At 41.2% G+C, this 13,755-nt stretch overlaps 1 protein-coding gene across 2 annotated transcripts in view; it reads left to right on the forward strand.

The window, feature by feature from the left end:
• Positions 1–13,755, forward strand: part of SLC22A23 (solute carrier family 22 member 23) — a 172,638-nt gene that overhangs the window by 146,893 nt on the left and 11,990 nt on the right. For both annotated transcript variants that reach the window (XM_038391744.2, XM_038391745.2), the window contains 4 exons: positions 1,245–1,347; positions 5,177–5,409; positions 9,241–9,273; positions 9,955–10,078. In XM_038391744.2, the coding sequence (XP_038247672.1) occupies positions 1,245–1,347; positions 5,177–5,409; positions 9,241–9,273; positions 9,955–10,078 (493 nt within the window). The remainder of the gene's footprint in view (positions 1–1,244; positions 1,348–5,176; positions 5,410–9,240; positions 9,274–9,954; positions 10,079–13,755) is intronic.

A 13,755-nucleotide genomic window follows, 5' to 3' on the forward strand; every position in this document is an offset into this window, starting at 1 on the left:
GATCCAATATCTTGGAAAATATGATCTAATATGTTTATGTAGCAGCTAAATTAATCTCAGGGGATTAGATGTTTGGGTAATACAGTTCTCTTCATTCTGTTTTGTACCATTCAGAGACTGTTTTTGTGCAAATACCTATTCTCTAAGGGTTGTCTGTATTCCACTACAAAATGGCAAAGACAAGAAAGTGTATGGCTACCTTGGCAGGGTTCCGACAGCACAGCGTGAGGGTCAGTCAGGCTCACAGCCCTTTCTTGAACTCACAAACGGGCAAGATCTTCGAGCACTGAGCGCCGCTTTAAAATTTGAAGGGATTGCTATGATGAGCCCCACATCATTTTTGTAAAAAAATATTCCTCTGTTTAGTGTCTATCAAAATTACTTTAAATGACTGAAGTGGAGGAGAGACAAAGTGGGTGAGGTAATATCTTTTATTGGACCAACTTCTATTGGTAAAGAGACAAGGCTTGGAGCTCTACAGAGCTGTTCTTGAGATCCTGTGGAGCTCAAAAGCTTGTGTCTTTCCCAGCAGAAGTTGGTCCAATAAAAGCTATTATCCGTCTCATCTCTCTCCTATCCTGTGGCTAGCATGGCTGCAACAACACTGAAATTGAGGAGGACCAATGATGTATTGTGTAACCTTCTAGCCATTTATTTCTAGAAACCTGCGGTTAGAGATGAACACATTGAATGAGTTTGGCAGTCTCCATTCCACTTCTTAGATAGTACAGATCCATATTACAGAAATGTTATCAATTTTGTCACTCATGTGAGGACCCTGTCTGTGAGAGGCATATCACTAGCAGAGCGTGTTGCTGATTAGGACTAAAGTACACCGGAACGTCCGCTCGTGTATCAGGCAACTTGACATTTCTCAAGGACCATCCATCTACATTCCATCCCTAACTCCCCAATTTTTTTTTTACATATATTTTTAAAATTGTGAGTAGCATTGGAATCTGCAGGGAGCCACATGCAGCCCTCCAAAACTGTAGAGAGGATCAACAACACATAGAAGGATAAGAGAGAAACAAATCAAGGAGTGAGTGTGTGTGTGTGTGTGTGTGTGTGTGTGTGTGTGTGTGTGTGTGTGTGTAGGGTGGTGTGGCATCCTCAGAGCTCTGAGGCAGGAGGGAAGGAGAACCCTGCTGGCCCTCTTCCCAGAACATCCAGTATAAAATCTGAAATCCACTGGCTACTCTGCTCCCTCACTACCAAGAGAATGATCTTCTGTTTTGTTTCAGAGTTGGAGAAGGAGCTTACCAGGAGGCCCAAGAAGGTCTGCATTGTTAAAGTGGTGGGAACCAGGAACCTGTGGAAAAACATTGTAGTATTGTGTGTCAACTCGTAAGTCCAACATATTCCTGTCAAGTATGTTGAATGTTTTCTCTGTTAGTAAACTGAAAGTAGATGTGGACGGTTATGGAAATATAGAGACTCTTCTGCCCTATTACAGGACCCTTAACCCAGTGTCTTAGATAGCTGATCTTTGATAAGAAGAGTGAGCTCTACCAGAAGAGTGATCTCGTGTAGAAGCTTAAGGAAGTAGTCATCTGACATTTTAAGCTGTGGAGCAAAAAGCATAAGGTGCTTTCTTGGGAATGGTAGCTGTGCAAGTGCATTGTTGTGTCAGTGACCAACTGTATATCTCTGTCTTGCAAAAACTTGCTACTCTGGGTAGGATTTTCTGAATGACAAGAGCACAGGTTGCATTGACTTTCACATGAATTCCACCCTCCCCTCCCAGTTTTGACAGGACCTGTGCTCCTAAGTCACTTAGGGTAAATCTACACAGAGTTTTAAAATCATGGTAGCAAGTCTCAGGCCCTGCATCTCAGACTGGGGCTCATGCTACAGCGCTAAAAACAACTGTGTAGATGTTTAGACTCGGCTGTAGCTCAGGCTCTGAAACTCAAGGAGCAGGGTGGGCTTTTGAGCCTGAGCTCCAGCCCAAGCTGCAACGTCTGCACTGCTGTTTTCAGTACCATAGCTGTACACCTAGGCTCTGAGACTCACTGCCACAGGGTTTAAAACAGTGTCAATGTACTTTTGAAAATCTCATCTTATACTTCCAATGGATAATGTCAAGGAAGCAGATCAGTCCAAACTGGTTAATGTCTTTGGTGTATTCGATGCTTCCTTTTTAAATTTAAACTAAATCGTTCAGTAGTTTTGTGTTGGGTCTTGTTGAAAATTTCTCTCAAGTGAGAGGTCAAGCTGTAGATTTCCATTATCCTGGATTAAAATTAATGACTACCAGTTTCATTTGCATGTCTTAGATTATCTGGGATATTATAAAACTGTTTGCATAATTTATCTACAATCTGTTTAATATTTTCTAAAATTTAATGGATTAATTTGGCAAAGGAAGAAGTTGCCTGGCAATAAATACTAAGCTGTGGCCTGTATAATAGCTGACCATGATGTCCTGAAAATTGGACAAAAAGGGCTTCAGTTTCTCCAAATCATTAAAGGGGTATTACAGGGACAGTGTACTTTCTCAAATACAGTAGTGTGACACCTACATTCTAAGGCCTCAATCTGGCAAACATCTACATGAGCGAAGTTAAGCATGTGCTTAAGTGTTTACAGGATCACACAAAACTGAGAGCGCTTCTCAAGAATGAAATAAAAGTAAATGTACGGGCTTGAAGTCTATTTCAAAATGACTCTGATTACTTTTGAGGGTGGGGAAGGGAACAGGAGAAAGTGAAGGGGCAGCCATGGTGGTGTTTCCTAGTATGTCAATTATATAAAGTGCCCATTTGGATCACCTGTGTGATTTTTAAATTGGGATGGGATGGTGGTAGTAAGACCAGAAGTTGCCCTAGAAAAAATGTGTAGAAATACAAGTTCCTTGCCCATAGTTGGAATTTCCACTTGATTTTAGGGCCCCGACCTGTAATCTTCATTCTCATGAGAAGTTACAGTAACCCATATGATTATGAATTGCAGCACTGGATCAACTGATCCTGCCTGGGTGAGGCCTATTGATTCTAAGGATCTGTCTGTGCTGAATCAGTTGCCGGATCAGCGCCTTAATTTACAGTGTCAGTTGGTGAAAGAAGTCGTGGGCTTTTAATAACCACTGCGGTGGCCTCATGTATTTTGGAGCAATTTTTTTGCTGCTAGACTGAGTTTATAGCTACAGTAATGTAAGTGGATTTCTGAACATTGTCTCTGGATGAATTCTCCCCTTGCCCACCCCACTTTTAATTAGACTTGTTTGGAAATTCCCAAGACCAGAATAAAAACAACATGATTTTTGGCCATTGTCAGTGGAGAAGTTGTGCATTCTTTGAAGAGTGTGAATCATATTTTTGTTGATTAGGCAGATATCAAGTTTATTTTAGGGAAAGAAGAGACTATTTTTCGTTGTTGTTGTTGTTGTTATTGTTGTTATTATTATTATTATTATAATTATACCTTTTGCATCATGTAGTCTGTTCTGAGATTCAGGCAGTTGTGAATTTTGGGAAAAGTAAAACATTTCAGGGGAGAATGATTTATTTCAAAAATAAAAGTCAACTGTTTGAATCTCCTCAGAATTTTAGGATGTTAGAATAAATACTAGGGATGTGGATTAAAGGGAAGAGCATTATACATTATAAATTGTATAATGAATTCATTTATCTCATGGGTCTTCAGTTTATCACATGGATATCATCTCTGCATATATTTGTGTACTATATTAGTGTTGTCTAGTTGTGTGTGTGTGTGTGTGTGTGTGTGTGTGTGTATATATATATATATATATATATATATATATATATATATATATATATGTATATGTGTGTGTATATATATATATGTATATAGTTTGTAAGGTAGCAAGAACCAGAGTTGACAGAAAATAAATTCTGTACAGATTATTCTGTAGATTTCAAAAGCAAATGAAATTTTGTACAAGAATAAACAACTACGTGTCCTGTAGTGCATTCTGTCAATGTAAAGTATATCAGTTCTGCAGTTCCAAAAGGTGCACAATTCTATCTTGGCTTTCACTGACTGGTCTGCTATGCACAGGGCTGTCATTCACTTAGCTGTTTTAAATCCCCATCATTTTTTTGTTTGTTTAAAAAAACAAAAAGCTTTCCATAAAAATTGTTTCAAATTCCTGAAATTAAGTAGGATAGATGGTGTACTGATGTAACATACTAGCCATTCATTCTGGAGACTTAGGCCCAAATGTGGCTTAATGATGCACATGTGGAATGAATTTGGCAATATTTAGTCTACTCCTAGTTAATGTAGCAGGTCACGTTACCTAAATGCTACAGAATTTGCCACCGATAAGAGGCACTTTTCTGAGAGAGGTGTCGCACGGCCTGAGGAGGTGTTGATAGCACTAAAATACACCAGTAGCTCTGTCCACACATGAAATGATTTTACTTTGCACTAAGATCTGGCACTATCCATATGAATCTCACCGTACCCGCCATTTATTTTTTTAATAAATATTTGAAACAGAGGAGAAATGGTCAATAGAGGAACCTGTTTTCATGTAAAAAAAAATAAGTGGAGGAAAGTAATACTGAAGTATGGCATGAATCACAAGCCATAGATTTTCTGTTTCATAACAGTCATAGTAACAAATTAAATACAGGTTCAGTCTGTCACTTTAAATATTCATTTTAAAAGTTATTTTGCCAGCAGCACTACCTTGGGGAGTGAGGTTACTATCTATGGTGTGATCTGTTTCGTATTATGCTTCCTTGCAGCTCAACCATACAGCCCTTCTTCATAAAACTGATCACAGCAGTACTCATTCTAAAGGTCATGGGTCAGATGTTAGATAGTAACAGAAGTCTATTAAATTAATCTGAAGGCAGCTTCTGATTTGTTTTCATGACTGATTTCAGGTTGCTTTCAATCACATAATAAAAATGTAATCTCACATGGCTTGATTTGGGAACTGCTGTTGCTTAGCACCTATTAGAATCAGGTCAGTTGATCACAAGTCTTTTGGTTTGATCAATTTTTGATCAGTGTTTATTTGTATTACAGTAGAACCTTGAGGCCTCAAAGGAACTAGGTGGGCTAGGTGTTGTATACACTTAGTAAGAGAAGTCTCTGCCTCAAAGTTTTTCCTTTTCTTTCCAGCTCCTTGTTGCATTGCAGTATTTGCTTGCCTGTTCAGAAGTGGTCTCCCATTGTCACTTTCTGTCTCCCTTAGGCTGACCGGGTTTGGAATACATCACTGCTTTGCAAAAAGCATGATGGGTCATGAAGCGAAGATGACCATCACCCACAATTTCTATGCAGACTACTATACCATGGCAGGGATTGCTCTGGCATCCTGCCTGGCTATGTGCCCAGTCGTTGGGTTTCTAGGGCGAAGAGGAGGACTGCTGCTGTTCATGATTCTGACAGCTCTGGCATCACTTCTACAGTTAGGCCTTCTCAACTGTAAGTGAGGGCATAAGTGACTTGCACCTTGATACTGGTCAGAGAGCATTACCTTGCAAAGCTGTATGAGGCCTTGAATCAATGGCTGTTCTCATCTGACATATGGAAAAAACCCGTCTATTGCAGAACAGAAGAGCAGTAAACCAGCTCTCTGTGGACGGTGCAGATTCATATGCTCTACAATCCCACTGAAAGTGATAGGGAATGTAAGTTACTGTAGATTTTGGCCCATTCTCTGTACATATTTGACTACAGTGAAACTCTTTTGTTCTCCTTCCAATTTCCCCTTTATTCTTTCGGTTCATTGTTCTAGGTGCAGGGATTTATTCTTGTAGCAGAGCTCAGAGCTAGTCACCCACGCTGAGAAGAGTTAAAAACAGAGTGGATTTCAATCTCTGACGATGCGTCAAAATTGATTGTCTGGGTTTCTAAAAGGGGGGAAAAAAGAATTGTCTTAAGACAGAGGTGGATAAACTACGGCGCGGGACTGTCCTGCCCGGCCTTTGAGCTCCTGGCCTGGGAGGTTAGCCCCCGGCCCCTCCACCGCAGCCTCAGCTTGCCATGCCGCCTGCGCTCTGGGCGGTGGGGCTGCGAGCTTCTGCTGGGCAGCGCAGCGCTGTGGCTGGCTCCGGCCAGGCCACGCGGCTGTCAGTCCTGCTGCTCTGAATGGCATGGTAAGGGGGTGGAGAGTGGGGGGGGGGGTTGGATAAGGGGCAGGGAGTCTCAGGGGGTAGTTGGGGGACAGGGAGCAGGGGGGTTGGATGGGGATGGGGTCCTGGGTGGGCAGTTAGGGGCAGGGGGTCCCAGGAGGGGGCGTCAGGGGACAAGGAGAAGGGGGGGTTGGATGGGTCAAAGGATCTGAGGGGGGCAGTCAGGGGGCGGGATGTGGGAGGGGGCGGATAGGCGGTGGGGGCCAGGCTGTTTGGGGAGGCACAGCCGTACCTACCCAGCCCTCCATACAATTTCAGAACCCTGATGTGGCCCTCAGGCCAAAAGGTTTGCCCACCCCTGTCTTAAGAGAATTCATGGAAATGGCATATAAGTTTTACCAGATTTTTTTTTCTCCAAGGAGGCTGCAAAGGAAATTTGTTTCCCATTCTTGGTTCCTTCTCTTTCTCAGATTTTCTGACATGCAATGAGCATGCTTAGGAAGTTGAATTGATTGATAGCAGAGTCCCAAAATTCCCATCCTCTTAGAATTGCAAAAGAGGCAGTCTCTATCAGAGACAAGAACAGTATATACCAAGTTTGTGGGTAGATGCTGGCTGAGTTCAGGTTGTTTCTGTTTTGCCACTCTTATAAAAATAGTAAAAAAAAAAAAAAAAAAAAAAAGGGGGGGGGGGGCAAGTATCTGAACATCTGTCAGATTGCCTTTTGGAGAAAAAGCCAGAGGGGAACATGTCTGACTACTATAAAGTTAGTGGGAACAGTCCCACCCAAACTGGAGGTATGTTTTCTATCTCCTCCCTCCCCCTTGGTAAATTTGTGTGGCCATACATTGGCAATACACAGGTAGCAGTGTAATTAAGAAATACGTATAGCACATGCATATGTCTAAATAATTATTGTCACACTGCCTGCTATGGAACACAGCTAAGAACACCAATCTCAGGTCAGACTGCCAGAATACAGGGCATATACCATAAACTGGTGGTTTAGTCTATCATAAGACTTAATCAGACCAGTAACAAAAATGCGTTTCCAAAATACTGTACTGCTTATTATGAAGCGAAAGATAATTCCCCTCAGGCCCTCTAGCCCCTCATGCAACTCCCAGACAAACCAGACTACTATGGTAAATGATTATTAAAACCAAAAATCATATGTATTAACTTCCTCCAGTTCCAGAAAACCAGACACCCACCTGAGGTCAATATATACTTCTGGATCTTACCAAATACCACACTGTAGTCAATCTTTAGTAAACTAACTAAAGATTTTTTTAATACACAAAGAAGAGTTATTAAATGGTTAAAGTGAATCATATACATTGCAGATGATGGCAGAGTTTATAGATCAGGAGAATAGCAGTGATATTAAATCTGCTAGCTTGCAGTAAGTTTTCCTGGATCACCCAAAACATTGGGGTCCTCAGTCCATGTTCAAAGCTTCCCTTTGTTAGAAATCATAGTCCAGAGATGTGGAGCAGGCAAGAGGCAAGGACGTGATATCATAGGGTCAAATTTATACCCCCCCAGTCCATGTACCTGGAAGGTTACTGGCACAAACATGGAAGTCAGGGATCACATGTTCTGTGTGCCCCTGCTGAGTCATGAGGCATCCATTGTCTACATATTCTTTGAGGCTTAGGGAGGGGCCCATCGGAAGAGTTGATTTCCCTTAATGGCCCAACAACCATGGCTCACTGGTCTTGATGTAAATCTGTCTTGTGGGTGTTACCCAGGAACACGTTTGAGATACAAACACATAGCAAAGATTCATACAATGATGATACATGTGTATAAACAGGGTAACCATTGTTCAACAGATTACAACTTTTCCAGTGATACCTTACAAGGCCTGCTTTGCATAAAATTTATCACAATTGTGCAACAGTGTTGATACATCAATGGTTGCAACAGTGTCAATACATGAGTGGTGATACCTAAACCTGGTCATCTTCCTTTTTATACAGTGTCACAATAATACTCTGCATAACAATGAACTACAGAAAGCATGCCTTTGAAGAAACAGAATTATGATAGCTAGATTACAATTATTTTTGTTCTGCTGTGTTCCATTCTGAAACTTGAAGATGGACATAGAGAACTAAGGAGAAAATTTCTGTCATGCCCATGTTAAAACGTTCTGTTCCCAGCTGCTGAGAGCGACCGAAAGTCAACAAGAGGTGCAATTTATTGTCATTGCTGCACTTCTTCACATACTGGGTTTTTCAAATGTGCCCCCATCATATACTGTTTGCCCTTTGTCCCCCTCCCATTTCTAAAAACTGCCCATACAAAAGAAGGAGGAAAAGGCAGCCTTGAACTCTGGAACAGCTTGTATCCTTCTACTGCGGGCCATTCCTCCTCCATCACATCCCATCATCACTCCTTATAGGCAGCTAGGCAATGGTGTGAAGAGAAATGAATGGCCATGCTGTTTGTGAAATTTGTTAAAGGGTGTGGGGGGGAGTGGGGGGGGTAGGACCTCTGACAGAGGGATCTTCTTCCAGATTTCAGGGTTTCTCCTGAGTCAGAACTTCTTTAAGCTCTCTGGAGTAACCCAGCTGCTGGGATGTTCTGCCAGCTCGCATAACTATCGTTCCACTTTTTATGTAGCATTACTTAGCGCCGCGTGGGAACGTGGGCCAAAAAGCAGCTTGTGAATAATTCTAAACACTGTAAACTCACTTTGGATTTTGGCAAGGGAAAAATGTGTGTTTTAGCAATGCAGGGATGCTGATTGTAATGGTTTCCTTCTCTAACTAAAGCCCCTGTGGCCATTCCCTCAGGGTTACAGCAAAGCTTGACTGCAGTTTCTTTTCCACCTTTGTTACCAACAAAGAGACTTTTGTTTAATTTCAGTGCTAATTCTGGGTCTTTTCAAATGATTTACCACTGTGCGTTTATTATCATCATCTCATTAGAATTCTATCTTCCAGTTGGGAATAGGCCTGGAAATTGCATGCCATGTCAAACTGGTTTTGAAAGACTATTGCAATCCAGTCATGATACTGAAAGGAAAGTTTATGGGAAGGAGGTGGAGGGCTGTAGTTTGGTTTGGTATAGGGGGGAGGGTGTTGTGTGTGTGTTTGGTTTTTTTTCACTTTGAATAAATCCCATATTTAATTCTCTCTCTCCCTTTTTAATTTATCTTTTGCGGATCCAGTGATTGGAAAATATAGTCAACTTCCAGACTCAGGTACTGTTTACATATGTCTATGCAGTGCTTTAGAACTGCTTGCACTCGGACTGGGTGTATCTGAAAGGCTAAGTCGCTAAGGATACAGAGCCTGATTGCAGTAACTGCTAGTGTTCATGTGCAAGGTTGCTGTTGAGCTCAATGTCCTAGGACTCTTCTTGTAGAGCTGGTTGCTTATTTTTACAGCTCCTGTTCAATGCACCTGTGGGTCTGATCAGTTGCAGCATAATGATTTTTTCTGCAGGTCTGTGGCAGAGATGAGAACATTTTATTTATATCTTCCTCTATTGCAACATCTGCAATGTCTCAACCACAGAATTGTACTAGGTCATGATTAATTCTGGTTGTCTCCATATGGCTACCAGATTTGGGTGGGAAGTGTCCAGTGCCTGAAAAATTGTTTGGAGACATTTCTTGAGCTTTACCTCTTTGTGATGGCTGTTGATAACAAAGTTGGAGATTGTTTTTACTGCTATTTTTTGGCAATATGTTATGACATTTTTATTTATGTTTTGGTAGTTGGTACATGGTTTATTAAATATTGATTTAAATAAACATTGGGGGAGGAACTTGCATCTAAGGCAAATGAATGACTTGATATGGTATTCTTGTTTTATTTCTTGGGGACTATATACTGATTGTGCTGAGCTAAATTTCCGTGTGCATATGTCTGTCTAACAGGTATGAGTGACAGCGTCAAAGACAAATTCTCTACTGCATTTTCCATTGTGGGTATGTTTTCTTCACATGCTGTTGGAAGTCTTAGTGTTTTCTTCTGTGCTGAAATCACACCAACAGTAATAAGGTAAGACCTCCGAACTTCCCATGTTGGGGTGGGGAACCAGTTCAGATGTTCTTACTTTATTAATAATGTATTGTGTAATGCAAACTTTTATTCATGCAAGGTGAAATCTCTAATAATCTGATACTGTCCAATGGACTCTGGGATGTTCTGTAGTTTGAGCAGTCTCTTGGGAGCTACTTTGCATATAAATAAAGAGAGATTTATTTACATCATTTCAGACAGTTTCACCCTTTCTCCCATCATTATAATTCAATATTTTAATTAACAACTTGGATGTTGGAATGAAGAGAACGCTTATAAAATTTGCAGATGACACCAAGCTGGGAGAGGTTGAAAGCACTTTGGGGGACAGGATTAGAATTCAAAAATATCTTGATAAATTGGACAATTGGTCTGACATCAGTAAGAGAAATTCAATAAGATGAGTGCAAAGTACTTCACATAGGAAGGAAAAATCAAACATACACATACAAAATGGGAATAACTGGCGAGCCAGTAGTATTGCAGAAAAGGATCTGGGGGTTCTCCATGTCCACCAAGGGTAGGACAAGAAGTAATCATCTCTGCTTGCAGCAAGGAAGATTTAGGTTAGATATTAGGGAAACATTTCTAATTATAAGGATTATTAAGTAGTGGAATAGGTTACCAAGGGAGTCTGTGGAATCCCCATCATGGGAGGTTTTAAAGAACAGGTTAGACAAACAACTTGATGTAGGTATATTTTATCGTGACTCAACATTGGGGGAATGGCTAGATGACCTCTTGAAGTGCCTTCCAGCCTTACTTTTCTATGATTCCTTAATTATCAACAATACTTTTTACATTAAGAATCGCATGAGGCGTTGTACCTAAATTTGGTTTGATCTCCAGTTCTTCCACTGTGTTGTGCTTCAGTTTTCTTGCAGGCTGTGAAATGATTGTGTGCCTGCTGAAAAGTGAAGCCTGTACTTACGTGCTTTGCTTAATTGGAGGATAACAATTAAAATTATGCTGTTGTCACTTGGTTTAAAAAAAGTACCTCTCAGTATCCCCAGGGGTTTGTGAAAGTAGTAAACACATGCATGCATAGGTGCCAACTTTTACTTTTCCCCGGGGGTGCTCCACATCCTCTCTGTCTGAGGCCCCGCTCCCACTCTGCTCCTTTCCCCAAGGCGCCACCTTCATTCTGCCTCTTCCTGGCCCCGCTTTGCCCCCTCCCTGAGGCCCCACCTTCGCTCTGTCTCTTCCCACCCCTCTGCACCTCCTTCCCCCAAAGCCCCACCATCACGCCACCTCTTCCCGCTCCCACTCCACCCCCTCCCCAAGGCTCCCGCCTGCCTGTCATTTGCTGGTCTCTGCCTCCACCCCATTCTGAGCTGCTGGTGGGTGCTGAGCACCCACTATTTTTTTCCATGGGTGCTCCAGCCCCGGAGCACCCACGAGTCGGCGCCTATGCATGTATGCATCTCAAGTCTGCACCCATTCCGTTGAGAGAGAAGTTTATGTCTGGCCCGGTGTGAGTGTTTTAAAGGGGGGAATAGGCACAAGCAGCCCTGCTTCCAGCCAGTGAAAGCTTCAGCCAAAATTCGGTGGCAGGTTGGTGAAGAAAAGAGGGGGGGCAACCAGTACAGCTAGCAGTGATAACAGCCCCACAGGTGATGTCAAAGGACTGCACCTTTTAAAGGTGTATCATTTCCCTCTGCATTCATCCCCTCTCCTCCAGCACAAGTGGTAGAATTATGCCTTTCAAAGGCCGTTTAGTGGACTGCCTCTTCCCTCACCTCCTCAACACAGGCCTATCTTAAAGGATTCAAATATTTGCCCTAAATATGGCCTTTGATACCCTGGATAATAGTGAAAATGGGAAGGTAGGTCTTTTCTGGGAAGTTTCCCAGTCCTTTCTTTGCACTATCAGTTTTTTCCATTTTATTTATTCACTTCTCTTCTTACAGCATAATCTCATGCACTGGTCATACACTGCATTTGTACATTCTGGATAACAGTTGAAATAGTGCCAAAATGATTTAGGTGCTTTAAGTCCCATTGACTTTCAATTGGATTTAGGCTCTTTAAAAAGGGAAGTGGGGAGAGGGGTGGGGAGAGAGAGAGAGAAAACTTTCCAAAGTGAAATGTCCTTACAATATTTTGTCATCTGTGTAGCAAAGGGTCAAACCTTTCTTTTGTTTAACTCAGTTTTGTTTTTTCCAGCAGTGTGGCGTGAGGTACATATTTCACAAATGACATCATTTTGCAGGGGAAGCTATTGGTTGTAAAGAAGAGAGTGTAAGCTAGTTTGAATCATTACTAGCTTTTGCTTGCTAAGCAAAACTCACCTGAAGCAAAACTCACCTTTCATTTGCTATCATAACTATGAAAGGGTTATTTTAGGACATCATTTCAATAGGTTGTGTTCTCTAGTTAGCTTTTCCTAAATTACAGATGAAAACATTTGTACCTTAGTTATTTTTCTCACAAAAGATGATAAAGTGGAAAAGATTTTCTAGTTATTCATGAAATTAAAAATTTAAAGGGATACATCAACATGTAATCAAATGAAGTTTTTGGGTTTTTTTAATTGTTTCAGGAACTGTGACTGTTTTGACTCTCTGACGATTTTTATGGTTTTACAATAGATTTTTCTTTTTTTAAATTTTCTCCCTGTTATATGAAAGAACTAAACAGAGAGGGAACTGACCGACTGAATGACTATGCAGAAGAAACAGCTAAATGTTGTCAAATGCACAAAGCAAACCAAAAATGTCCTTTTCCTCTAATCCCACACCAAAGGCTGTTAAGCAAAATAAACAGTCATGGGATAAGTGGAAATGTCCTTTCAGGGAACAAAGGGTAGGAATAACTGGCCAGCGTAGAGAGGTAAATAGCAGGGTTCCCCAAGGATCTGTACTTGGACCTGTCCTGTTCAATGTATTCATAAATGATCTGGAAAAGAGTGTGAACAGTGACATGGCAAAATTGGCAGATGATACAAAATTACCCAAGGAAGTTAAACCCAAAGATGACTCTAAAAAGGGATCTCACAAAACTGGATGACAGGGCAACAAAATGGCAGATGAAATTCAATGTTGATAAGTGCAAAGTAGCACACACTGGAAAACATAATCCCAACTACACATACAAAATTAGCTGTTACTACTCAAGAAACAAATCTTGGAATCATCATGGATAGTTCTCTGAAAACATCTACTCAATGTGCAGTGGCAGTCAAAAAAGCTAACAAAATGTTAGGAACTAGTAGGGAAGGGATAGATAATAAAACAGAAAATATCATAATGCCACTATATAAATCTATGGTACACCCACACATTGAACACTGTGAGTGCAGTTCTGGTCATCCAGCTCAAAAAAGATACATTAGAATTGGAAAAGATACAGAAAAGGGCAACAAAAAATGATTAGGGGGATGTAACAGCTTCCATATGAGGAAGGATTAAAAAGAATTGGACTGTCCAGCTTGGAAAAGAGATGACTGAGGGAGGATATGATAGAGGTCTAATAAACCATGAATAATGTGGAAAAAGCGAATAAGGAAGTATATTGACCCCTACAGATAACACAAAAACCAGGGGTCACCCAATGAAATTAATAGGCAGCAGGTTTAAAACAAGAGGAAGTATTTCTTACACAGGGTGCAGCCAACCTGTGGAACTCGTTGCCAGGGGATGTTGTGAAGGCCAAAA

Source organism: Dermochelys coriacea, chromosome 2, assembly GCF_009764565.3.
Source record: "Dermochelys coriacea isolate rDerCor1 chromosome 2, rDerCor1.pri.v4, whole genome shotgun sequence".
NCBI classification, from domain to species: Eukaryota; Metazoa; Chordata; order Testudines; family Dermochelyidae; genus Dermochelys; species Dermochelys coriacea.